Genomic DNA, 27,167 nt, shown 5'->3' on the forward strand with positions numbered 1-27,167 from the left:
TTTGCAACGTATTAATTATGGCCACGAAGTGGTTATTAAAGACGTATTAGCACATACAAGACCAGGTGTTTTGCAACGTATTAATTATGGCCACGAAGTGGTTATTAAAGACGTACTCAACTGCATCTAACGATACTACAAGTGCAGAGCAAACATCAAAGCATACAAATAATATTATTCGAGCATAATGTCTAATTCAAGCACAGGCACTTTTTCCATTCCATTTTCCAAGATCATGCTAAAAAAATACAAAAATATCCCTCTTCTTCAAAGGATTTGTTACATCGATAAAAAAATACACAATGTCATGACATCTCCTAATCCTCGGTATTTAGTAACAAAATGCCTTCTTTAGTACAGATTTCCAAACATATGACACACTAAAGAATTTGAAGGAATGTCATCAACAGAGGAATGTAAAAAAAACAAAAACAAATCTATCTACAACAGCTATTGGCCGCAACAACTAGTTGAGATTGTTGCTGCTTACAGTACTTAAAGGGACAGGAGGACAAATACCTCAGAATCCATGGCATGCTTTAACCCCTGTGGAGAGAGGAAGAAAGAGATCCCTTTAAGAAATAGTGGTATGTAGTGTATCAAATCAAATGCATTCTGTTAGATTTCCAAGTGTGCTCCTGAGTGGCGCTGCGGTCTAAAAGCACTGCCTCTCAGTGCAAGAGGAATCACTACAGTCCCTGGTTTGAATCCAGGCTGTGTCACATCCGGAGTCCCAAAGGGCGGTGCACAATCGGCCCAGTCTCGTCCGGGTTTGGCCGTCATTGTAAATAAGAATTTGTTCTTAACTGACTTGCCTAGTTAAATAAAATATATCTAATATATATAATATATACAATATACACAATATATATATTAATGTTTATGCTAATACCATTACCAAAAACATATATATTTGCCACCCAGCCTCTATTTTTTGCACTTACATGGCCTTTGGGGTGTAAAAACCTACACAGGGCTGAGACCTTGTTATGTATGGCATCATGGCCAATTACAGAGAGTCCATGATATATTGGTCAATCACAAAGAATCTCATATCGTGGCCAACCAATCACAGAGCATCTCTTACCTGGTTACCCGACAGTTCCGTGTCTGAACCTGAGTACCCGTGTATGTGATATCACACCGCACCACGTTGTTGGAATAATCAGACTCTTGAACATGATAACTGGGATTCACTATGACCTGAACAATGAAAAGATTTGTGTGTGAACAACGCTGCTTAGAGGAGATGGTCAGACCTCATTCAGATTGCACTGTTTTAAAACAGAACTGTTTTACCATTAAGGAATAGACCATTACCAAGTTGCTGTTGTAAATACAATAATAATTGAATGACATTACCCTCAGGAAGTAGTTTCCTGCAGGAACATCAGTGATGTCGATCCACTGACAGTCAATATTGGCAGCATAGGTGTCATGACAGCCTGGACTCAGCCCCTGTCAACGCAAAACAAAACACAGCCACAGCTCAATATGCAAAAAACAATGAAACGTGAAAAGAGTTTGAAGGTAACCCAGTAATGAGACATCATCACATTTATCTGGCTATATTGTTCTATAGTGAAAGGAGGGAGAAAAACTCTTGACCCAGAGTTTTTCCTGTGTATGAGCGTTGCAGAACTAACCTGTGTATGGGCGGTGCAGAACTAACCTGTGTATGGGCGGTGCAGAACTAACCTGTGTATGGGCGGTGCAGAACTAACCTGTGTATGGGCGGTGCAGGCATATCTGCGTCTAAATCCAGCATCACAACCTGTGTCCTCCAGACAGAAGCTGGCCTTGTGTCCCTCAGCTACCTTCCTTCCTGTTGTCACATCTAGCAGGTCATAGCTACTGAAGGCATCCATACTGTGGTAGTGTCTGGGGGAGGACATAGAGGGGGAGACCGGAGAGAGAGAGAGAAAGAAGAGAGGAGAAGGGAGAGAGAAAGAGACATGAGAGAGGAGAGGAGAGAAAGAAGAGAGGAGACCGAGAGCGAGGAGTGAGTGACAGGAGAGAGGAGAGAGAGGGGAGAGTGACAGGAGAGAGGAGAGAGAGGGGAGAGAGACAGGAGAGAGGAGAGAGATAGGAGAGAGGAGAGAGACAGGAGAGAGACAGGAGAGAGAGGGGAGAGAGACAGGAGAGAGGAGAGAGACAGGAGAGAGAGGGGAGAGAGACAGGAGAGAGGAGAGAGACAGAAGAGAGGAGAGAGACAGGAGAGAGGAGAGGAGCGATAAAGGAGAGAGGAGAGTGACAGGAGAGAGGAGAGAGAGACAGGAGAGAGGAGAGAGAAACAGGAGAGAGGAGAGGAGCGATAAAGGCGAGAGGAGAGTGACAGGAGAGAGGAGAGAGAGACAGGAGAGAGGAGAGGAGCGATAAAGGCGAGAGGAGAGTGACAGGAGAGAGGAGAGAGAGGTGAGAGAGACAGGAGAGAGGAGCGATAAAGGAGAGAGGAGCGATAAAGGAGAGAGGAGCGATAAAGGAGAGAGGAGAGAGAGGGGAGAGAGACAGGAGAGAGGAGAGAGACAGGGTACAGGAGTAAATGATGTACAATGATCTGGATTAAGTAAAAATTCAGGTTCTACAAAAAAAGGAACTGGTCTAATCTATCCTCTGAAGTTTCCCCATTCATACATATACAGTCGTTATAAGTGTTTCTGGCCAGCTGCTATTGCCTGTCACGAGTGAGGAAGACCTGAGACAAATAGAGCTAGTCATTTCTACTTCCTATATGCAATGGGAATATATTTACTCACTGGTGACAGCTGTGCCATTCCCACTGGTGTCTTGGTTTAACAGGAAGGAAGTCAGTGGTGCCCTGGTTCTTGACTTTCTGGGGGAAGCGGAGCAGTACTCTGTAGTCTATGTCTCTTGCTGTGCTCGCAGACCTGGGACAGACCATACAGGGAAAGATACATTAACTGTCATATTATATCTGATAAGGTAATCGTTTACAATTGTAAAAATGAGTATGTTTTAAGTTTATTGGCAGTGCAAAACGGAAGTACCTAAGTGACATCCTGTTTATGTTGCCTATTGAGTGGCAAACTACCAATTGAAGGCATTATGTACAGTAACCACACATTTCAGGAATTGAAGAGACAATGGGATAATGCAGACTTTTTTTCTCAAAGTGTTTCGCGGATGAAGACAAATAGAGAATATATGCTGTGAAAAAATTGCGCACAAAGCCAGTTGGGCAACTACAGTATAACGTACCTCGCCAAACAGTTCTCCTCAGCCGCACAGCGCAGCGAGTACATCTGCATCCGCTGGATGTATGCACCTGCCTGGATGGCATACGGGTCTGGGACGAGATCTGGGAGCCCTAAAGAGAGACAATGCCATCACATAAGCCGTATAAGCGCCTATAACGGTTGTCACTGGAGCGTTTACACTTTTATGCGCCAATTACATACCATTCTGAAAATATCTAGTGCCGGGAACGGACGCCGGGGGACGCGGCCGCCGTGTGCGTGCTACGGGCGTTCTGCCTCTGGAGGAATACATGTTGTAGAAGACGGAATTCCGGTGGTTTTTAAAAGGGTTCCGAGGGTCGTCCGAGACCATATCCTCGCCATTACTTGCTGCCTCATTCGATGTCTCAGCAGCGTTAACGGGTCCGGGTCCTGGAGGAGTACCCCTCCGGTTAGGGATGAAATAACGTGCGTTGGAATTATCCGTTAGTGCGGGTTGCCTGGAGATGGATGCACCGGGCTCCGCGCGCATCTCTTGGTATTCTACGCCCGGTACAGGCACTGCCTCCCTGCCTCGGGATGAAGAGGCGGGAAGCCCCGAGCGAGCATCCCAGGTAACATCCTGAGTGACAGGGGCTCCTCTCCTCGGTACGCCGCTACCGGAGAACTCGGGGAGCAGCCCAGGGACCGAGGCGTTTACACGGGAAGTGTACTCTGGTGAGTAGCGCCGTGCGCCAGGGGACCCCGCCACACCCGCTCGGTATGGCACCTCGGGCTGCGACCTGGCCCCTGACTGGCGAGCATTGGGTACCAGATACTGTCTACTATCATGTCCTAAATGTGCTGATCCAGGATCTAGAACGTTGTTGGTTTGGTCCCGTAAATGTCCACCTACGTTCGATTCGATTGGTCCAGGTCTTCTGTGCGCCATTGTGCCTTCCCGCGTTCCAGGCTGAGTCTGACCGGTGCCATCCCTCCCAGTGCTCATGTAGACTCTGGATTGGCTTCTCGGCCGCGCCGGTGATTGATACTCTGACCCGGTGCTCATCAAACTGTACACCTTACCGTTATTCTCCCACTGAATCCTCTGCCGCCAAGGCCCCACTCGTTCGCGTGGCGGCTGCTGCTGCCCGGTAATGAGATGAACCAGTCCTTGGAGGAGGTAGAAAAGTAAAACCGACCACTTCGCCATAACTGATAATTTAAACGTACTAAACACTCTCTAGAACTCATTAACTACAACATTAATCAATAGGCCTACGTATTTGACATTTGTATTGCACAGAATAGGCTAAAATGGTTCTGTAGAGGAGTTCAAAGTTCTTAGGAGGAGCGCGTGCACTTTCCGTTCCAGTGAATATGCGGCATAGCCTGCCTGTTTTCTCTGTGTGCGGCACTACTGATGGTTGGAGAGGACAGGAAGCTTGAATTTCTCAGCCATTTATCAAAACGGGCTAGTTTACTTAAGCATGCACAGAAAGCCTGAGGTTAGAGAGAAAATACTTAACTCTTTCCTCCCTGTGGAGTTCAGTTACACAAGCCTTATAACGTAGCTTACACAAGCCTAGAGTTTACTTAGCAAACTTTACGCACTGGTGTCATCTAGGGTCATCTGAATAGCAACGCCACTTTTGTGTGTTTCTCATGATCAACTTGGGCATTATTTCAATGCAAGTAATCTATATAAGAGCCAGTACTTTATTTGACACTTATTTTCTCTTATCATTTTGGCATTTTTTTTCTTAAAAGTCATCAATGTAAGGGAATGTCGTATTTTTTTCACCCAACTTTTAACCTAACTCCAATGACAGGATGAACATTTTGGTTGATTTCACGTTGAATTCACGTTAGTTGATAACTCAACCAAATTTAAATCAAAACTAAACGTTAATCTGATGTCTGTGCACAGTGGGAAGTCAGTCAGTAGGCTATCCCAACCTGGTCTCATAGATTAGACGTAACATAGTAAACGTTGATCCGGGATATTCAAATTCGTATGATATAATACGTTTGGTATGGTTATATAAAACAGATGGTTACTTAAGGCAAAAACAAAAGTAGGGTGGTTGGTCAGGGTGGATGGTTGGGCTTATAACGTGAATGTCTAGTTAACTGGTTGGTTGGGGTGGATGGGTGGGCTTATACCGTGAATGTCTAGTTAACTGGTTGGTTGGGGTGGATGAGTGGGCGTATAATGCGAAAGTCTGCAACCCAAAGTTTGCGAGTACAACTCATGGACAACTTTAGCATTTTAGCTCTTTAGCAACTTTTCAGCTACTTACTACATTTTAGCTACTCTGTAACTGCTTAGCATGTTAGCTAATCCTTCCCCCAAACTTAACTCTAACCTAAACCCTTTAACCATTCAACCCTTCCCCATCCACTAACCCCTAAACTTAATCCTTTAACCTAACTCCTAAACTTAACCCTAACCTTAAACCTAACCCCTAACCCCTAGCCTAGCTAACGTTAGCCAGCTAGCTAACTTTAGCCACCTATCTAGAATTCATAAAATATCATACATTTTGCAAATTCATAACTTAAAGTATGTTTAGCAAATGTATAACATTTTGTACAGTTTGCAAATTTGCAACATATAGTACAAATTGTAATTCGTAACATCTCATACAAAATGGGTGAGGAACATCCACAAATTAATACATAACATACGAAACATAACATACTGTATCATACTAAATTGAGAGTCCGGATTTACATACAGAATAGTATGAAATGCTCTGAGACAAGGTTGGCTACTCTGTATCCACCATGAGATATAACAATTGCACTCAACAAGCCTACTGTCCCTATGAATAAAGAGATACAATTTGGTAAACTATATAATAAACACATGTGGAATGCTGTAAATTGTTCCAAATAAATTCAATGACATTCAATATCAATTTCTCTGATTGGCTACAACATCTTATACCTTTTCTTCAGGGGATCCATCTTCCTTTTTAACAATATGTTTAGCCTAATCACAGAATGACAAACGTCTCAATGAATCTGTCATTGTGAACGACATTGGTAGGCTACTACATCTCTAAATGCTGACATGACATCTCTAAATTTTACCATCTCTCAACCCTCTGTCTGTACACTTGAATAAACATCTCTATTTCAGAGCATGGCCATGGGGTGGCAGTGTACATCTGTGTTTGAGACACCTGTCAGACCGTCACGGTTAATATTGAAGTATAATCAAATCAAATCAAATTCTATTGGCCATATACAGGTGTATAGCAGATGTTATTGCGGGTGTAGCGAAATGCTTGTGTTTCTAGCTCCGACAGTGAAGTAACATCTAACAAGTAATATCTAACAATTTCACAACATACACCCAATACACACAAATCTAAAGTAAAGGAATAGAATTAAGAATATATAAATATGTGGACGAGCAATGTCAGAACAGCATAGACTAAGATACAGTAGAATATAATAGAATACAGTCTATACATATGAGATGAGTAATGCAAAATATGTAACCACTATTAAAGTGACAAGTGTTCCATTTATTAAAGTGGCCAGTGATTTCAAGTCTATGTATATAGGGCAGCAGCCTCTAATGTGCTAGTGATGACTATTTAACAGTCTGATGGACTTGAGATAGAAGTGTTCGGTCTCTCTGTCCCAGCTTTGATGCACCTGTACTGACCTCGCCTTCTGGACGATAGCGGGGTGAATAGGCCGTTGTTGTCCTTGATGATCTTTTTGGCCTTCCTGTGAAATGTCACAGGTGGTGTAGGTGTCCTGTAGGTGTCCAAATCAAATCAATGAATTATTTATTGTTCATTATGCTTGACACATAGCCTATATTTTCACAATAGTAGTACACTTGGGGTGTGTGGACAAATTTTAATGGGAACAATATTTTTTGATATGGTACCTCAGATATACAGTATCACTCATATGACATTTGGTTATTGGCCATCTGGCAACTTGGCGAGACCAGAAGAAGGCTGTGCGAAAACCGTGTGTAAATTGTATTTTGTAGGGTAGCCTAATGGCCAGTATAGTGTGCTTTTCTGTCAAAATGAACTGGAATATAACAACAATGCGAAAAAAAACACTCAGCAGTAAGAACGTTTGTTGTTGGTTCAAACAATTGACTGGAACATACTGTATATGGGACACAAGGAGAGAGAAGTGCTGGCAAGTGTGTCTAGCGGATAGTCAGGACCACGCTCCAAATAGGGCAAAAGCTCAACGACTGTCTCTGTCTGTCTGGTGGCTATGATTAGTCAGGAACCCGATACCTGGTGGGACGTTCTAGAATAGAGCTAGGCCCCGCTCACCGAGCCAGTATAAGACCGGCTGCGCCTTGCAACGGGTTTGGCACAGATTTCCCCTCTCGAGCAGGACAGATACAAAGTATAGACAGTAAGTATATATGCTATATTGAGTCTTTACTTGTGTGTCTGAAGTGAGAAAAAAAAACTAGTGAACAAAAAAAGTATTAAACAAAAGAAAGTAAACAAATCACAACAAACTGTTGCCACAAAGGTTGAAAAATAGCCTATATGTTTTAAATTAAATAGTTTTTTTTTTTTTTAATAAAAGGATTTGAAATATTTTTTCGTTGTTGCTCTTCGGGTTGCTTTCATATTAAAACACCTGTTAGTTAGACTTCCCCTTGTGATGCTGGCCGAATAAAAACTAATTGTTGTACGCTTTGAATATATCTCATTCCATAAATCTAGGTATCCCAGGGCTCCTCAGAATCTTTGATTCTTGTGCGATTAAACGAAGATGAAGGTCTATAATGGTTATGCCACAAGAAACCCACGAAGGAATACACCTGTTTTACTTCCCGATACCGTGACACCAGAAGCCATATCACGCGGAGTATACATCTAATTGATAAACCCGGAGGGTATGACGGGGTCACCATAACATTACTACAGATCACATCACGGGGAGACAAACTTCAAGGTGAGACAAAACAACAAAAGACCGATATATTCCTTGAGAAAGATCGTATACTGTAGCCTACAAACGTCATGTTTTCGGTCAATGCTCCACGGTCTGTTATTGCTTGTACGGTCACTCAGTGCCAAGTTCTGCCTTCGAGTGTTTTTCCATTTTGTCATGAGCTGAAGCACGCTCATATTCATGTTGTAGTGGTTTATGTAGGCTAATGAAGAGGTGTCTGCAGGTGAACTTATATTCTTCAGATTCCAAAGTGAAAGAACGACATTTGAGGAATAGGCGATATGTAATATGCTAGCCGTTGTCTATTCACCTAAAAAGGTTTACTTGTAACCCTCGGATGGCTTATCTTAAGTGAATGACCAGACGCGCATGTTTGACGTTTTTTATTCAGGCCCAAAAAATATCTATTTTGATTTGAGAAAAATATATATACTAATACTACCACTGCCCCTATCTAAAATTGACATTGCAAGTGGACAGTTTTCAGCTCACACTGATGGCATTTGAAAGCCAACACTAACGTTGACAGCGACGACAGGTTTTCAGTAAGACATGTAGGCCTATCACTTCTATATTAGGCTACATACCAAGGTCAGTGGGACGATTTGGATTAATTTGGTCTTACGGTTTCATCTGGCAATAGGGTGTACCTTTAATTGACTCAGAACGTGACCAGACCAGTGGAGGCTGCTGAGGGGACAACGGCTCATAATAATGGCTGGAATGGCATCAAACAACCTTGTCATTCCACAAATTTCGCTCCAGCCATCACCACGAGCCCTTCCTCCCCAATTAAGGCGTCAGCAACCTCGCGTGGACCAGACGTCATAAAATGATATTCCAGGCAATGAACTTTACCTCTAGTTGTAACTAATATGTTGCTTTGTCAGGGGGGGGGGGGGCGTTTTATGATGGCGTGTCCTTGCTTTGATAACCTACATGTGGGAACTAATCCTCGTGATACTCTGTTGTGACACAGATAGTGTGATGGCTATTATTATTCATATAAACACTTAGGCCTATGTATCACCTTTTAAGTCTAACATTAATTATTAACGTTTATGTATAGTTTTTACAGTTATTATATAGTTATATTTACAGTTAACACATTCATATATAGTTAATAATGGATCTATTGAAATAAATTGCCTTTCAAGCACTGTAGTAGGCCTGTGTAACAGTATAACTTTCGTCCATTCCCTCACCCCCTGCACACACAGACAACTGACACCCACGAAGCATCGTTACCCATCGCTCCGCTGCCCTGGCAGAGCAAAGGGGGAACAACTACCTCAAGGTCTCAGAGCGAGTGACGTCACCGATCGAAACGCTATTAGCGCGCACCACCCCTGATTGTAGTTGTTCGGTAGCCATGCACGTTTCTATGTTTCTTTAATCATTCCATAATACAGCACCAATATGACAAGTGCCAAGACTATTGCTGTATTACAGGTTGTTTTATTGCTTTGGTGAAATTTTCACAGGTATGTGGTACATTTTCACAACTTAGTACAAAACTCAAAACAGATCATCAAAAGGACAGTTGTTTGAAAACTCTTAAGCACATTTTCAATTGACTAATTACAACATACAAAATCACACAGTCACCTTTTCACCAAACGGGGACAACAACAGTCCACACATTTTTGGTATGTGACCTCAGCGGGAATCGAACCTACAACTCTAGTGTTGCTAGTGCCATGCTCTAATGAACTGGGCCACGTACAGGACCACTACAATACAACACTGTAAAATACAATACACAATGACTGTACATACAGGTGGAAGATGTTCTGATTGCCATCCCCATGGGTGTACCAACCTCCCTCAGGGCACGGATGAGGCATGCTATGAATTCAATCCAGACCTATGTCAGGCTGGAATACGACACATTCCTAAAGGTTTTTCCCAGGTGCATTACCAGTTGGTATATTTACTGTGATTTCGATGAGAACCTATGGCCAAATGCTCAAGACAGGCTTGATGTAAACTACTGCCAGATAATTTTTTTTGTTGCTTTCTTCGCTTTCATTTGATTGCATTGTGAAAGATGTCTTCAGTGATCACACCTTTGATAGAAATGATGGACATTTGATGTTCAGTCAATTTTAATGGGTGTATTGCCTAATGTGAAAACAGTTTAATGTACTGTAGTTTACAGTACTGTCGAATACTACATTCAAAGGATAATTTTGAAACATGCATCTTAAATGTTTTGCTATTGGATAAACTGGTTGTTAAATTAACTCAATTGAGGAGATATCATTATGTTGTGTTAAGGTGATTAAACCAATGTGCTCATTATATTTCACAGTAAACGTATATTTTGGATCAATGGTTGTGTGGTGAAAGATGTCTACAAACAAAATCAATGCACAATGAAAGGTTTCGAATGTTAGACTGGCTGCATTATTCCAAATGTTACCAGTTTGGAGTTTTGTACTAAGAGCTTTGAAAATACTACCAAAGCGATTTAAACAAAAAAAACAACAGTATTTATCATCCTACACAAGTCTAGGAAAGTGTTTGGGAAATTTAGGAAGTAAAATATCTCTCTCTCTCTCTCTCTCTCTCTCTCTCTCTCTCTCTCTCTCTCGCTCTCTCTCTCTCTCTCTCGCTCTATATATACATATATATATAAAAACTACAGACGATGTCCGCGCCCCCGTGGAAATCTACTCGGCATAATACAAATAAGCTAGAGTGGTGTTTGTCAGACCATGAGACATCTCGAAAATCGGTCAAAATTGCCTGTAGAGTCTGAACGGTTTGGCCTACAAACTATTATAACCCCTCTATGGAAAGATGAGACTCATGAACAGGATGGTGGTTTCCGTTTTGCTCTACGACCCCCCCCCCCCCCCCCTCACAAACGTCTTGGGACTCGTCTGAATTTCTGTACAGCCGATCTACCAAACTTCTGTCTGTAGCGTCCAAATATTTACACACTGATATGACCTCTCTGTGTAAAGGTGAGATTCTCACAAACTCGTACATGTCATTTTGCTCTCGGATGCTCACAGGCCTCACAAGACTCATTTTAAGGTCTCCCGGTGCCGCTTTAAAAAATGACAGGAAGTACAGTATATATGGAGAGTGTTTGGTGGCAAAAAATAAGGGGTTAAATACATGTACAAGACAACATGTATATATGTATATATGTTTCCAGATTTTCTTATATATCTCAGATATAGGACAGACACTTCAGAACAAATTTCCTTTAGATTTTTTTGGGGGACTGTCTTTTGTTCCATGTAGTGAATCTGTTGTTCAATGCGTTTGCATGGGCTAACAGCAGAAAGGCCAAACATATTTTTTAAATCAAATTATTTGTAAAAAAAAAAAAAAAATGTGATGCTTCAAGGGGTCTTGGAATTCAAAATCAAATAGCTAAATGGTCCTTGGTATGACTTTCTTAAAACAATTCCATAGAGCTTAGTAGAATGTGTGTGTGTGTGTGTTTGAGTTTGAGTTTATTTTTATTTTTTACAGGGACAGTGCACATTAATCAACGTTTCAGTAAAAGTGCCGGTTTTAGCCAGCCGGCTAATTTTCAACCGCAGTCCCTGGGCAGGTTATTAAAAACAATTACAATATAGACAATAGCAACATAGAACAAGCAAGACATAGCAACATAGGACAAGCAAGACACAGCATGCAGACAGAGCAACATAAAACAAAAAGCAACAAGACAAAATTCATAAATGTAACAAAGTGTTTCCACACCTCACAAGCTACAGACAACAGACAACATGGAAAGCATGTGTGTGTGTGTGTGTGTGTGTGTGTGTGTGTGTGTGTGTGTGTGAGTGTGTGTGTGTGTGTGTGTGTGTAAGAACAGGTTGCACAGTGACTTACTCCTTTTACCTTAGTGAAGTTGATCCTGTTGGATACCATCAATTTAACTGTCAAAAACCAGACAGAGTTTCTGCCAAAGTTGTGCCAAATATCCCCCGTGCATGCTCAAGATCAGGTTCTATGGAAAGGGCCAACTCATAACTAATGTCCTTTGCCCTTTACAGCCTTGATTATCTAACAGCACAGTGGTAAATGAAACAGATCACTTCTTATAAAACAGAACTGGGTATGTCCTAAGTCAGGGGTCTCCACCCTTTTCTAGCATAAGACCTACTTTTTAATTATGAAACATTTTGAGCAACTGCACATTTTTCCTATCTTGGTTTTATTCGGTTCTGGTCTGGGATTTTTTGTTTTGTTTTTCACTCTTAAAATTCGAAGTATTCATAAAGAAACAATTAAATTGGATGCTATAAGTCAGTGTCAATGCTTAAATCACACATCAATGTGGATTGGCAGTTGGCCTGCGAGCTACTGGTAGCTGGCCTGCAAGCTACTGGTAATTGGCCTGCGAGCTACTGGTAGTTGGTCTGAGAGCTACTGGTAGTTGGCCTGTGAGCTACTGGTAGTTGGCCTGCGAGCTACTGGTAGTTGGCCTGCGAGCTACTGGTAGTTGGTTGCGAGCTACTGGTAGTTGGCCTGAGAGCTACTGGTAGTTGGCCTGAGAGCTACTGGTAGTTGGCCTGAGAGCTACTGGTAGTTGGTCTGAGAGCTACTGGTAGTTGGCTTGAGAGCTACTGGTAGTTGGCTTGAGAGCTACTGGTAGTTGCCCTGAGAGCTACTGGTAGTTGCCCTGTGAGCTACTGGTAGTTGGCCTGTGAGCTACTGGTAGCTAGCTACCCCTGGCCTAAGGTCAAACAATGTTGCCACAATTTTGGGGATATCTAACTTTGTTACCAGGCACCTGTGCATCGGAGGTAGTGTCTGGTGAATGACATTTGGGTTCATCATGTTATGCTTGTAAAAAGTATTCCATGTATTTAAATTCAATCAAAGTTCATATGTATTTATGAAGCCCTTTTTACATCAGCAGTTGTCACAAATTGCTTTAAAGTAACCCAGCCTAGACACAAAACAGCAGCAGCATCATCAAAAATGCCTGTCTTTGGAGTTGGTAATTGGGTTGTTGGGTAGTTAGGTACTAGGGTAGTGGGTGGTAGGGTAGTTGGGTAGTAGAGTAGTTGGGAGGTAGGGCAGTTGGGTAGTAGAGTAGTTGGGAGGTAGGGCAGTTGGGTAGTTAAGTAGTAGGGTAGTTGGGTAGGAGGGTAGCTGGGTAGTTGAGTAGCTGGGTGGCAGGGTAGTAGGGTAGCAGGGTAGTTGGGTAGGAGGGTAGCTGGGTAGTTGAGTAGCTGGGTAGCAGGGTAGCTTGGTAGTTGGGTGGTAGTCTAGTAGGGTAGTTGGGTAGTTGGGTGGTAGTGTAGTAGGGCAGTTGGGTAGTAGGGTAGTAGGGTCGTAGCATAGTTGGGTGGTAGTGTAGTAGGGTAGTTGGGTAGTAGGGTAGTAGGGTTGTAGCGTAGTTGGGTGGTATTCTAGTAGGGTAGTTGGGTGGTAGTGTAGTAGGGTAGTTGGGTAGTTGGGTTGTAGTGTAGTAGCGTAGTTGGGTAGTAGGGTAGTAGGGTTGTAGTGTAGTTGGGTGGTATTCTAGTAGGGTAGTTGGGTGGTAGGGTAGTTGGGTAGTTGGGTGGTAGTGTAGTAGCATAGTTGGGTAGTAGGGTAATAGGGTTGTAGCGTAGTTGGGTGGTAGTCTAGTAGGGTAGTTGGGTGGTAGTGTAGTAGGGTAGTTGGGTGGTAGTGTAGTAGGGTAGTTGGGTGGTAGGGTGGTAGTCTAGTAGGGTAGTTGGGTGGTAGTGTAGTAGGGTAGTTGGGTAGTAGGGTAGTAGGGTCGTAGCGTAGTTGGGTAGTAGGTTGGTAGTCTAGTAGGGTAGTTGAGTAGTTGGGTGGTAGTGTAGTAGGGTAGTTGGGTGGTAGTCTAGTATGGTAGTTGGGTGGTAGTCTAGTAGGGTAGTTGGGTGGTAGTGTAGTAGTGTAGTTGGGTGGTAGTCTAGTAGGGTAGTTGGGTGGTAGTGTAGTAGGGCAGTTGGGTAGTAGGGTAGTAGGGTCGTAGCGTAGTTGGGTGGTAGTCTAGTTGGGTAGTTGGGTGGTAGTGTAGTAGGGCAGTTGGATAGTAGGGTAGTAAGGTCGTAGCATAGTTGGGTGGTAGTCTAGCAGGGTAGTTGGGTAGTAGAGTCGTAGCGTAGTTGGGTGGTAGTCTAGCAGGGTAGTAGGGTAGTAGGGTCGTAGCGTAGTTGGGTGGTAGTCTAGCAGGGTAGTAGGGTAGTAGGGTCGTAGCGTAGTTGGTTAGTAGGGGACTGACTCACTTGAGGGGGAAAGCGTGTGACAGCCTTACAGGCCGGCTCCCCTCCTTCCAACCCAAATATGGAAGAACAGGCTTTACTCTATGGTTATGTCCCGGTTACCATGGAGCCGCCATGTGACGTGGGAGCACATGGATCGCATGCCTCTCCGGTTCTCACCTTTCCCCTGTTGCCTCCGCCTCCGTCCGCCTGGAGAGCCTGATTGGCTGGTGCAGGAGATAGGGCCGTGAGACAGGCAGGAGGGCACGTAGAGATCATAACCCCTCCCCCCGGAATCTCTCTGTACAAGGCCTAATAATGCTCCCCTGACACCCAAGGCATCTGGCCTAAATATAACACACACACACACACACACACACACACACACACACACACACACACACACACACACACACACACACACACACACACACACACACACACACACACACACACACACACACACACCAGCAGGCTGCCACCAGCCACCCTCAGCTTGTCCTCGTCAGGCACCCAAAAAATTCCCAGTTATGTGTCACAAGACAAAAGGCCCAGCTCCCCGCACCCACTGGTCACCACCCCGCACCAGCTGGTCACCACCCCACACCAGCTGGTCACCACCCCACACCAGCTGGTCACCACCCCGCACCAGCTGGTCACCACCCCACACCAGCTGGTCACCACCCCACACCAGCTGGTCACCACCCCACACCAGCTGGTCACCACCCCACACCAGCTGGTCACCACCCCACACCCACTGGTCACCACCCCACACCAGCTGGTCACCACCCCGCACCAGCTGGTCACCACCCCACACCCACTGGTCACCACCCCACACCCACTGGTCACCACCCAGCACCAGCTGGCCACCACCCACACCAGCTGGTCACCACCCCACACCAGCTGGCCACCACCCACACCCGCTGGTTACCACCCCACACCAGCTGTTCACCACCCCACACCAGCTGGCCACCACCCACACCAGCTGGCCACCACCCACACCTGCTGGGCACCACCCACACCCGCTGGTCACCACCCACACCCGCTGGTCACCACCTCACACCTGCTGGTCACCACCCCACACCCGCTGGTCACCACCCCACACCAGCTGGTCACCACCCCACACCCACTGGTCACCACCCCATACCTGCTGGTCACCACCCCACACCCACTGGTCACCACCCCACACCAGCTGGTCACCACCCCACACCAGCTGGCCACCACCCACACCCGCTGGTTACCACCCACACCAGCTGTTCACCACCCAGCACCAGCTGTCCACCACCCCACATCCGCTGGTCACCACCCCACACCAGCTGGTCACCACCCCACACCCACTGGTCACCAACCCACACCCACTGGTCACCACCCCACACCCACTGGTCACCACCCCACACCAGCTGGTCACCACCCCACACCAGCTGGTCACCACCCCACACCCACTGGTCACCACCCCACACCAGCTGGTCACCACCCAGCACCAGCTGGTCACCACCCCACACTAGCTGGTCACCACCCCACACCCACTGGTCACCACCCCACACCAGCTGGTCACCACCCCACACCCACTGGTCACCACCCCACACCAGCTGGTCACCACCCCACACCCACTGGTCACCACCCAACACCCGCTGGTTACCACCCACACCAGCTGTTCACCACCCACACCAGCTGTCCACCACCCACACCCGCTGGCCACCTCCCCGCACCCGCTGGTTACCACCCACACCAGCTGTTCACCACCCACACCAGCTGTCCACCACTGACACCCGCTGGCCACCTCCCCGCACCCGCTGGTCACCACCCACACCAGCTGTTCACCACCCACACCAGCTGGTCACCACCCCACATCAGCTGGTCACCACCCACACCAGCTGGTCACCACCCACACCCGCTGGTCACCACCCACACCCGCTGGAAGACTGCTGGGTTGGCTGTTCACACCGTATTGTAGTTATTGAAATCCCAGGTCATGGTTGACAAGCTATAAGGATGAAAATACACTGTCATTACCAGTATCATGGATAAAAACATAAGCCCACTTTCTTGGTAGTTGAGGTCATATTGTAAATAGATTAGATATCATTGACCAGCCGATGTCCGTCAGACAATAATTTATCTGATGCTTTTTATCCCAAGCGACTTGCACTTAAAAACATATTCAGTAGGATTCAAACCCAGAACCCTGGGTACAAGAACTGCAACCAAATGAGCTAACAGAACCACCGACATGGCTGTTTGGTGCGTTGCAACACGCAAGGTCCTTTATGAGGGAATGAACTGTAGATTACAGATGTGATGGGCTTTGAATGATGAAATACAAACACAACCAATGGTTTGTTTTGACTGCCTCCCCTCATTAATGGGATGGAGCGCTGTTGTTAAATGCTAAACACAATAAAATATGCATTGTACGAAATAATAACTTTTTTTAAATGTCTTGGAGGGAACAATTTACGGTGGCTTCAATTTAACTTCAAAAGAGCTGTTAACTATTTCCATGGCATGGAAAACCTCTCATAATCATCGAGAAGCCATTTCCACTGATGAATATGTCCCAGATATCTCTGCATTGACATGGCTGTTTACGTAGGTCGGCACAGTGTCAGTATGAAGTAGTTACTACTACATCACAGTAGGGCTAGTTTTGTTGTTGATTTTGTTGTTGTTGTTTATGTTTGTGGAGAGTTTTTGGTTCAATGTTCAAAATCCATCAGGAATAAATTCTGTTCTGGTTTCTTTCCCTTTTCCTGAATGCTAAAGCTTCGAACAGAGCAGCTGAGCAGCTGATGTAAAATTATGTTAAAAAAAAAACCAAAAAACAGACTAAGCATTTGTGTTGATCTTGAATCTGTCTTCAGTGTACAAAATGATATGAAGATGTAACAGCTGTATATGTTTCTGTAGGTATTAATATAATACTTTTCTAAATGCTCTCACTGTAATATAGCTGCGTCTACTGGATACTAGTCTTGTGTTGCCACATTTCCTCGTTTAGAAAGCGGTAAATTGAAAGTTCATTGGATTGAGAATAACCACAGAACACAGTAGATGGATTCATAGGTCTCTTTATGTTGTAGACACAATCTTTCCTCTCAGTGTGGGAAGATATTTTTTAACCATGAAAACACAGGAAGCACATAGACCTGTTCTTCATGTGTTTCAACACTGGGCAGTCCAGTTGGTAAATCATCTTAGAAAAGGTTAACATTTGATTATACAAAATACAATGCTTCTGCCGTTCAGTTTTTTAAAAATAAGTTAGGCCTTAAACTATTTACATATCCATATTAATTTCAGGCAGTAGTATTTACAGGTTTATACACAAGTCTTGGGACTCCCTGCTGTGGAAGAGAGAGATATAACAATTATTAGCAAGCAATACAGTAATGCCGATTTATATGTGTACACGTAAGTGATCCAATATATGTATTCGTTTACCTATAAGTTGTTGAGTAGGGTGTTTTGTATGTTTTCATACACTTGGTTGTAGATCTCCTCTTTAGGTTTCAAGCCATCAAGGTACTCTGAGGGGCAAAATGCCTCAAATTTAGTCATTATAAACCATAGTAAAAATAGTGGAAAAGTTAAATACACATATATATTATAATAATTGATCATAATAAACATGATATGAACTCTGCAGTAGTGTCCAGTACATACCTATACCATGGTAGTTTTCTTCCATCTCTTTCCTGTGTTTCAGGTACATGGGCCAGACATGGCCTTCAAACAGACCAGGGGGGTCAGGGACTGTGTAGTTCCTTGTACTTCTCCTCCTCTTGCACTCCTCTTTTGGAATGGCAATGTAGTAGCTTTTGTCATAGACATCAACAATAGGCCTGCAGGAAACAAAACAAACGGTGGTCAGAACAAGGCGTGAGTTGTGAAAACTCTAGTTAACTTTCATCGATAAAGTCAATAATAGTGTATAGTAAGATACGATTGAACGTTATTGTCCTCGAAGGGAAGACAGAGAGAGAGAGTCTAACTACAGACTGACTTCAGGCAAAATGTTGTTGTCTTTAACATGTCAAATGTTGTAGGAAAACAACATACTTGTAGTTATAGAGCAGAAACCCTTCCACGATGAGGATGTGGATACCGTTGTCAGGGTCTGAGTCCTCTGCTTCAGGTGTGACGCAGATGCCGTGGGAGCGGGCGAACTTGATTGGGTTCTCTTGCCATCCCTCCACAGTGTTAACCATGGCCTCCATATCCAGGGATGTGATCACTAGAGAACAGGGAATAGACAGAACAATACGCTTCACCACCAGGGAACTAAACAGCACAGCAGCCAATGTGTTTCAAAACACAACAGTCAGCTCTAGTAACTGGCGTAGCATTCACAGAATTTTTGTAAAAATTGAATTTAAAATTGCAGGTAAATTGTTGTCTATTACAAAAGTATCAGAGGAACTTTTGAAGATGTCAATTAAAGGAAAAGAGTACATTACTCGTAGTGTTTGTTTTCATTCCTACAGCGAATCCAACTCTTACCATCCCACTGCCTAAAGCCGTCCTCCCCGACTTCTATCTGATCGGGTTTCTGAAATAACAGTCACCAAGAAAACATTGCTGCAACCTCAAGGTGATGATGACAGAGTAGTAACCAGTCAGTGCTGATCACACCTGGATATGAGCTAAGTTAACGATGCCAGCGTCTCCACTGAGGCAAACAGCTAAAGGCTAACCTGCACCCTCAGTGCACCATCAATAATGCCTTGTAAGGGCCAGGGATGGGATCAGGAAGTAAATTCCATTTACAATTCTAAATTCCAATTCTAAATTCCAATTCTAAATTCCGAAATCCAACTCCCAATTCCTGAATTGACTGAATTGAAATAGAATTGACCCCAACCATGCTGCTGGCACATGGCCTAACTGCTCAACATGTGGGCAGGGCACTGTAGTCGTACTGGAGAGGGTACACGGTGTCAGCCGTTGACAGTCAGTGATATTCATCCACTGACATTTAAATAAAAATAAACCCTTTTTTTTTAAATGATCCTTAATTTGCAATAAGTTGTTGACATTGACAACATATACAGATCATTACGGGGTGAATGAAAATGTTCAAAGTCAAATGAACATTAATAACTGTCATGCAGTAAAAACAATTGTTGCATTACAATGAAAAGTGAATGCAATGTTTGAACTTCAAATGATGTAAACATTTCAACATTTTCATTGGTTCTTCAGGAGACAATGTTAAGCACATTATATCAGGTGGAATATGGTAGCTCTGTCTGGTCATCCTTTACTGACTTTCCACCAGTAGGTGGCGATATTAAGTGTTCAAGGCCAATTTTTTATTTTATTTGTAACTCCAATTAAATAGGCTTCTGTAGGCTATACAAGCTATACAATCTGTTCGTTTTCGATCATAAAAACGGATGGTAAAACAAGTGAACACGATGTTATGACTTCAAAATAATGATATGAATCAAATAAAAGTGGTTACTCAAACAGCAAGCTTTCTGGGCTGAGAGACATAAACGTGATGAAGCATCTTACCTTAAAAAAGTCATCCTGATGTATCACACAACAGTTGGGCAACGCCTGGATCAATTTATTGGTTAGAGTGGTTTTCCCACCGTTGGTCACGCTAGACAGAATAATTAAAAAACACAATGAACATCATTTTCTATCAATTATCTCCGGTCCACTTGATCTTGTGTGGACCATTCATTTCGGCTACAGAAATACGTTTGGTATTATCAATATTAGAAACGTTGAATTATGTTCTTACCGTCATAACAAATAGTAAAATAGTAAACTTGTTTTTAATATGAATATTCATTAGATATGACTTACCCGCCAATTCCTATAATGAATTTCATGATGATATCTTGATCTTGGTCCGTAGCAGTAACTACTCTACGTCGGTGTTAGACGAAGGAAAGGAACCCCTATAGAAACATTAACTTTCAAAAGAAAAGTCCTTTAAACTTTATTTTTTTTATCTTATTGCTAGAATGTCCCCTCCCTTTACTACTTCATTGATAGAGCATCTCTGCCTCGCATATAAAGGATTCACCACAGCGTCACTATTCATGTCACACCTCGTGGCTCAACTTAGTCCAATCAGTCCGTTTTACTGTAGCCAATTAGCTTCTACTGTACTCCGGAACTATGTCCAATTGGAGTGCGGTGCTACTGTGCTAGATTTGTATAGCTCCGATTTTTCCACCTGTTACTTGAACTCAGTCGGCATAGCGGTCACACACACACATGCACACATGCGCGCGCACACACACACCCCGTCTGAAAACCTAGACCACCCCTTCCATAGCATGTCAAACCTTTGCCAGCCGATACGGGAGCTATGTCAGGCATCATTGGCTTCCTAGAAGACAACAGAATAAATAGCTTGACTCTAAGCTGTGAAACACAATGATAATTCTCTCCAGGCAAATCACCATGCTTTAACTGATGATAGGGACAAGAACGAGATTATGGAGATTAGATATGCATACATCATATAAACTCAGCAAAAAAAAGAAACGGTCCTCTCACTGTCAACTGCATTTATTTTAAGCAAACTTAACATTTGTAAATATTTGTATGAAGATAACAAGATTCAACAACTGAGACATAAACTAAACAAGTTCCACAGACATGTGACAAACAGAAATAGAATAATGTGTCCATGAACAAAGGGGGGGTCGAAATCAAAAGTAACAGTAAGTATCTGGTGTGGCCACCAGCTGCATTGCAGTGCGTCTCTTCCTCATGTACTGCACCAGATTTGCCAGTTCTTGCTGTGAGATGTTGCCTCACTCTTCCACCAAGGCACCTGCAAGTTTCTGGACATTTCTGGGGGGAATGGCCCTATCCCTTACCCTCCGATCCAACAGGTCCCAGACGTGCTCAATGGGATTGAGATCCGTGCTCTTTGCTGGCCATGGAAGAACACTGGTGTAACTCTGGCAGTTGTTGTTGCCATCCTGTACCTGTCCCGCAGGTGTGATGTTCAGATGTACCGATCTGTGCAAGTGTTGTTACACGTGGTCTGCCACTGCGAGGACGATCAGCTGTCCGTCCTATCTCCCTGTAGCGCTGTCAAGGCATCTCACAGTACGGACATTGCAATTTACTGCAGTCTTCACGCCTCCTTGCAGCATGTCTAAGGCACGTTCACACAGATGAGCAGGGACCCTGGGCATCTTTTTTTGGTGTTTTTCAGAGTCAGTAGAAAGGCCTCTTTAGTGTCCTAAGTTTTCATAACTGTGACCTTATTTGCCTACCGTCTGTAAGTTTATAGTGTCTTAACGACCGTTCCACAGGTGCTTGTTCATTAATTGTTTATGGTTCATTGAACAAGCATGGGAAACAGTGTTTAAATCCTTTACAATGAAGATCTGTGAAGTTATTTGGATTTTTATGAATTATCTTTGAAAGACAGAGTCCTGAAAAAGGGACCTTTCTTTTTTTGCTGAGTTTAGATATTATGCAAGATAACAATATTGTAGTCATGATCAGATTTGCTATTGCTCAAGCTGATCATAATATTATGGGAAATGTGACTGTGACTTACAGTCTCATTAAGTAGGTTTTATTGAAAAGAAAGTTATTATATTCTCCTATCCTGGGATTTGTGGCTAGGTCTGTTATTGTTGTCATGAATATGTTATTCTATGTTCTTAAATGACAGGATACACAGCAATACACAGCCCCATGCAAGTGATGGTGGTTTTTGCTGTGTCCACTAGCCTTGACCTCCGCTCTAGCTAGCCGTGACCTCCAGTCTTTCCTTGCCTTTCCTCACTATACAAAGAGCAGGAAATGTGCAGAAAAGGGTGTGGCTCTATGGCTAATCATTTACAGGAACAGAGATGGTTAGGTTACGGTTAGAGACCAGTATGGATGATTTACTCTCCTTCTCCAGGCTTGTATATAATGGTCTGTAGTGCATCAGCGCAGTGTGTTTAATGAATCCATTTGGTTCACTAGACCTGGGTCTATGTGAGGCCATTTGATTTCTTTCAGATACTTCATGGTGAACTTAATTTAGCTTTCCCAGCGCAATGGCATATCCGATATGCTTGGCAAACTAAATCAACCCCACTTAAAGTAATGAAGTAAACCAAATGAAAAACAATCATATTTTGACCACCCTGGCCTGTTGCAATGTAGGCTGGCAGGAGTAGTTGAGAGGGTAAATATGCCCACGATTCGACAGCTTGGTGGTGGGGAAAACCAGTGGGACTATATTTAGGAGTAACATTAGGCCGGTATGGGCTGGTGGGTTCGGCAGGATCAGGCTCGGCTGTTGGCACTGAGTCACACATACTTCTGATGCAACCAAGGCTTGGTTGGAAGACGGTATAGTGGCATGGCCCTTGTCCATGTGACCATGTGGCCTCATGCCTCTTTGCTGCCGGTGTGTGTGTTTCTGTCTGCCTGCCTGCCTGCCTGCCTGTCTGTCTGTCTGTCTGTCTGTCTGTCTGTCTGTCTGTCTGTCTGCCTGCCTGTCTGTCTGTCTGTCTGTATGTCTGTCTGCCTAACTGCCTGCCTGCCTGCCTGCCTGTCTGTCTGTCTGTCTGTCTGTCTGTCTGTCTGTCTGTCTGTCTGTCTGTCTGTCTGTCTGCCTGCCTGTCTGTCTGTCTGTCTGTATGTCTGTCTGCCTAACTGCCTGCCTGCCTGCCTGCCTGTCTGCCTGTCTGTCTGTCTGTCTGTCTGTCTGTCTGTCTGTCTGTCTGTCTGTCTGTCTGTCTGCCTGCCTGCCTGTCTGTCTGTCTGTCTGTCTGTCTGTCTGCCTGCCTGCCTGCCTGTCCGCCCGTCCGCCCGTCCGCCCGCCCGCCTGCCTGTCTGCCTGGGGTCCCACTAGATAGGATGTCTTGTCTAACAAACTACATCTCTGTTTCTGAACTGTAAAACCCTTTGAACTTCAAAGCTTCTCAGTCATCTTGTTGTAGTAATACTATTACTAGGCCTGGCTCACTAGTTAACCATTTAAAAGGTTCATGAATTGTACATGTATGGCACTTCGCCCGGGCGGAGTGGTGTGGCTTGTGCTTAATTTCCTTGGACAGGAGAGGGTGACATGGATCAGAGGCTAAACCTTTTACTACGACCCTCATCCCTGTGATTATTATTGTTAGGCCTTAGAGAGCTGGACTTTGGATTGTATCTATCGGATAACATGGACGTCTCATGTTTAAGGTGTGATAACATAGACATGTCATGTTTAAGGTGTGATAACATAGACATGTCATGTTTAAGGTGTGATAACATGGACATCTCATGTTTAAGGTGTGATAACATAGACATGTCATGTTTAAGGTGTGATAACATGGACATCTCATGTTTAAGGTGTGATAACATAGACATCTCATGTTTAAGGTGTGATAACATGGAGGTCTCATGTTTAAGGTGTGATAACATAGACATGTCATGTTTAAGGTGTAATAACATGGAGGTCTCATGTTTAAGGTGTGATAACATAGACATGTCATGTTTAAGGTGTGATAACATGGATGTCTCATGTTTAAGGTGTGATAACATAGACATGTCATGCTTAAGGTGTGATAACATGGAGGTCTCATGTTTAAGGTGTGATAACATGGACATCTCATGTTTAAGGTGTGATAACATGGAGGTCTCATGTTTAAGGTGTGATAACATAGACATGTCATGTTTAAGGTGTGATAACATGGAGGTCTCTAAGATGGCACCAGAGAAGAAGGCAGATGTTAGTTTATTTATTTTTTAACTTATTTTGCACATAATGTTGCCTCTGCGATTAATCACCACGGTTTGGCAGAATCTTTTCTGGCGAGGCCGACACGAACGATATACTGCTTTCTCGGGAACAGGCTCAGATCCCTGTGATTTTCGTGAAGAGGAGGAGGAGAAAACGTCTGAGAATTTGTGGGTGATCGAATAAACCCCCGCTTCCTTCCATTCTGCTAGCAAACATGCAATCTTTGGACAATAAAATAGATGACCTACGTGGAAGATTAAACTACCAACGGGACATTCAAAACTGTAATATCTTATGTTTCATAGAGTCGTGGCTGAACGACGACACTATCAACATACAGCTGGCTGGTTATACGCTGTACCGGCAGGATAGAACAGCAGCGTCTGGTAAGACAAGGGGCGGCGGACAATGTATTTTTGTAAATAACAGCTGGTGCACGATATCTAAGGAAGTCTCAAGCTATTGCTCACCGGAGGTAGAGTGTCTCATGATAAGCTGTAGACCACACTATCTACCTAGAGAGTTATTTGTATTTTTCATAGCTGTTTACATTCCACCACAGTCAGAGGCTGACACTAAGACAGCATTGAATGAGCTGTATTCCGCCATAAGCAAACAAGAAAACGCTCACCCAGAGGAGGCGCTCCTAGTAGCCGGGGACTTCAATGCAGACCATCTTTCCTCCACACACAGAGACACGTGAAAAACTCTCCCTCGCCCTCCATTTGGCAAATCTGACCATAATTCCATCCTCCTGATTCCTGCTTACAAGAAAAAATTAAAGCAGGAAGCACCAGTGACTAGATCAATAAAAAAGTGGTCAGATGAATCAGATGCTAAGCTACAGGACTGTTTTGCTAGCACAGACTGGAATATGTTCCGGGATTCCTCCGATGGCAGAGGAGTACACCACATCAGTCATTGGCTTCATCAGTAAGTGCATCGATGACTTCGTCCCCACAGTGACCGTATGTACATATCCCAACCAGAAGCCATGGATTCCAGGCAAAATACACACTGAGCTAAAGGCTAGAGCTACGGCTTTCAAGGAGCGGGACACTAACCTGAAAGATTATAAGAAATCCCGCTATAAACTACTTCTATACTCGCTTTGAGGAAAATAACACTGAAACATGCATGAGAGCAACAGCTGTTCCGAAAGACTGTGATCACGCTCTCCGCAGCCGATGTGACTAAGACCTTTATACAGGTCAACATTCACAAGGCCGCAGGGCCAGGCAGATTACCAGGACGTGTACTGTGAGCATGCACTGAGCAACTGGCAAGTGTCTTCACTGACATTTTCAACCTCTCCCTGTCTGAGTCTGTAATACCGACATGTTTTAAGCAGACCACCATAGTGCCTGTGCTCACCCTGTGCTCACCACCGCTCAGTCAGACTGCTCTATCAAATATAAAATCATAGACTTAGTTATAATATAATAACACACAGAAATACGAGCCTTAGGTCATTAATATGGTAAAATCCAGAAACTATCATTTCGATAAAAAAACGTTTAATCTTTCCCTGAAATACGGAACCGTTCCATATTTTATCTAACGAGTGGCATCCCTAAGTCTAAATATTGTTGTTACATTGCACAACCTTCAATGTTATGTCATAAATATGTACAATTCTGGCAAATTAATTACGGTCTTTGTTAGGAAGAAATGGTCTTCACACAGTTCACAAAAAGCCAGGCTGTATATACTGCTGCATATACCCTGACTCTGCTTGCACAGAACGCAAGATATGTGACACAATTTCCCTAGTTAAAAAAAATTCATGTTTGCAGGCAATATTAACTAAATATGCAGGTTTAAAATTATATACTTGTGTATTGATTTTAAGAAAGGCATTGATGTTTATGGTTAGGTACACATTTTTGCGAATGCGCTTGTTAAATCATCACCCATTTGGCGAAGTAGGCTGTGATTCGACAATAAATTAACAGGCAGCGCATCGATTATATGCAACGCAGGACAAGCTAGATAAACTAGCAAAATCATCAACCATGTGTAGTTAACTAGTGATTATCTAAAGATTGATTGTTTTTTATAAGATACGTTTAATGCTACCAACTTACCTTGGCTCTTTGCTGCACTGGCGTAACAGGTAGTCAGTGCAGTCTCCTCGTGGACACATAATTTGTTTCCAAAAATGCAGATTACCGATTGTTATGATACCTTGAAATCGGCCCTAAGGGATCGGCCATTCCGATGAATCGGTCGACCTCTAGTAACAACTCATGCTGATCCTCAACACAAGGGCCCATCAGGGGTGGGTGCTCAGCCCCCTCCTATACTCCCTGTTTACTCATGACTGCACAGCCAGGCACGATTCAAACACCATCATTAAGTTTACCGATGACACCACAGAGAGGTTGAAGTTCCTTGGTGTCCACGTCACCAACAAACTAACATGGTCCAAGCACACCAAGACAGTCGTGAAGAGGGCACAACAAAATCTATTCCCCCTCAGGAGACTGAAAAGATTTGGCATGGGTCCTCAGATCCTCAAAAGGATTTATACAGCTGCACCATCGAGAGCACCATAACTGGTTGCATCACCGCCTGGTATGGCAACTGCTCTGCCTCTGACCGCAAGGCACTACAGAGGGTAGTGTGAATGGCCCAGTACATAACTGTGGCCAAGCTTCCTGCCATCCAAGACCTCTATACCAGGCAGTGTCAGAGGAAGGCCCTAAAAATGGTTAAAGACTCCAGCCACCCTAGTCATAGACTGTTCTCTCAGCTACCGCACAGCAAGTGGTACCGGAGCGCCAAGTCTAGGTCCAAGAGGCTTCTAGACAGCTTCTACCCCCAAGCCATAAGACTCCTGAACACCTAATCAAATGGCTACCCAGACTATTTGCATTGCCCGCCCCCCTCCTCTTTTACACCACTGCTACTCTCCGTTGTCATCTATGCATAGTCACTTTAATAACTCTACCTACATATAGTACATATTACCTCAACTAACCGGTGACCCCGTACATTGGCTCTGTACCGGTACCCCCCTGTATATAGTCTAGCTATTGTTATTTTACTGCTGCTCTTTAATTACTTGTTACTTTTATTTCTTATTCTTATCCGTATTTTTTTTAAACTGCGTTGTTGGTTTGGGGCTTG

The 27,167-nt window shown here is 43.9% G+C and overlaps 2 protein-coding genes and 1 long non-coding RNA gene across 7 annotated transcripts in view; 1 reads left to right on the plus strand and 2 right to left on the minus strand.

Moving 5' to 3' along the window:
* Nucleotides 1–1,083: 1,083 nt before the first annotated feature.
* Nucleotides 1,084–4,389, minus strand: LOC139387112 (protein-lysine 6-oxidase-like). Its single transcript, XM_071133128.1, has 6 exons — nucleotides 3,420–4,389; nucleotides 3,220–3,328; nucleotides 2,757–2,888; nucleotides 1,725–1,881; nucleotides 1,363–1,458; nucleotides 1,084–1,203 (listed from the first exon to the last, which is right to left on the minus strand). The coding sequence occupies exons 1-6, from the start codon at nucleotides 4,387–4,389 to the stop codon at nucleotides 1,084–1,086; spliced, it is 1,584 nt and encodes a 527-aa protein (XP_070989229.1).
* A 3,148-nt stretch (nucleotides 4,390–7,537) lies between these two features.
* The window catches only part of LOC139386519 (uncharacterized), a 40,368-nt gene continuing 20,738 nt past the window's right edge, over nucleotides 7,538–27,167 (plus strand). For all 3 annotated transcript variants that reach the window (XR_011629063.1, XR_011629064.1, XR_011629062.1), the window contains exons 1-2: nucleotides 7,538–7,583; nucleotides 7,904–8,135. This is a non-coding gene — a long non-coding RNA (uncharacterized lncRNA). The remainder of the gene's footprint in view (nucleotides 7,584–7,903; nucleotides 8,136–27,167) is intronic.
* On the minus strand, nucleotides 17,379–20,366 carry LOC139386517 (nicotinamide riboside kinase 2-like). 3 transcript variants are annotated; one of them, XM_071132108.1, is made up of 7 exons: nucleotides 20,144–20,366; nucleotides 19,844–19,934; nucleotides 18,827–18,875; nucleotides 18,386–18,560; nucleotides 17,990–18,168; nucleotides 17,768–17,853; nucleotides 17,379–17,667 (listed from the first exon to the last, which is right to left on the minus strand). In XM_071132108.1, the coding sequence occupies exons 1-6, from the start codon at nucleotides 20,167–20,169 to the stop codon at nucleotides 17,768–17,770; spliced, it is 606 nt and encodes a 201-aa protein (XP_070988209.1). In that variant the 5' UTR covers nucleotides 20,170–20,366; the 3' UTR covers nucleotides 17,379–17,667. The 3 variants fall into 3 exon arrangements, with proteins under 3 accessions (XP_070988209.1, XP_070988208.1, XP_070988210.1); XM_071132107.1 differs by having other exon boundaries at nucleotides 17,379–17,670; XM_071132109.1 differs by lacking the exon at nucleotides 18,827–18,875 and having other exon boundaries at nucleotides 17,379–17,670; nucleotides 20,144–20,325.

Source organism: Oncorhynchus clarkii, chromosome 28, assembly GCF_045791955.1.
Source record: "Oncorhynchus clarkii lewisi isolate Uvic-CL-2024 chromosome 28, UVic_Ocla_1.0, whole genome shotgun sequence".
NCBI lineage: Eukaryota > Metazoa > Chordata > Actinopteri > Salmoniformes > Salmonidae > Oncorhynchus > Oncorhynchus clarkii.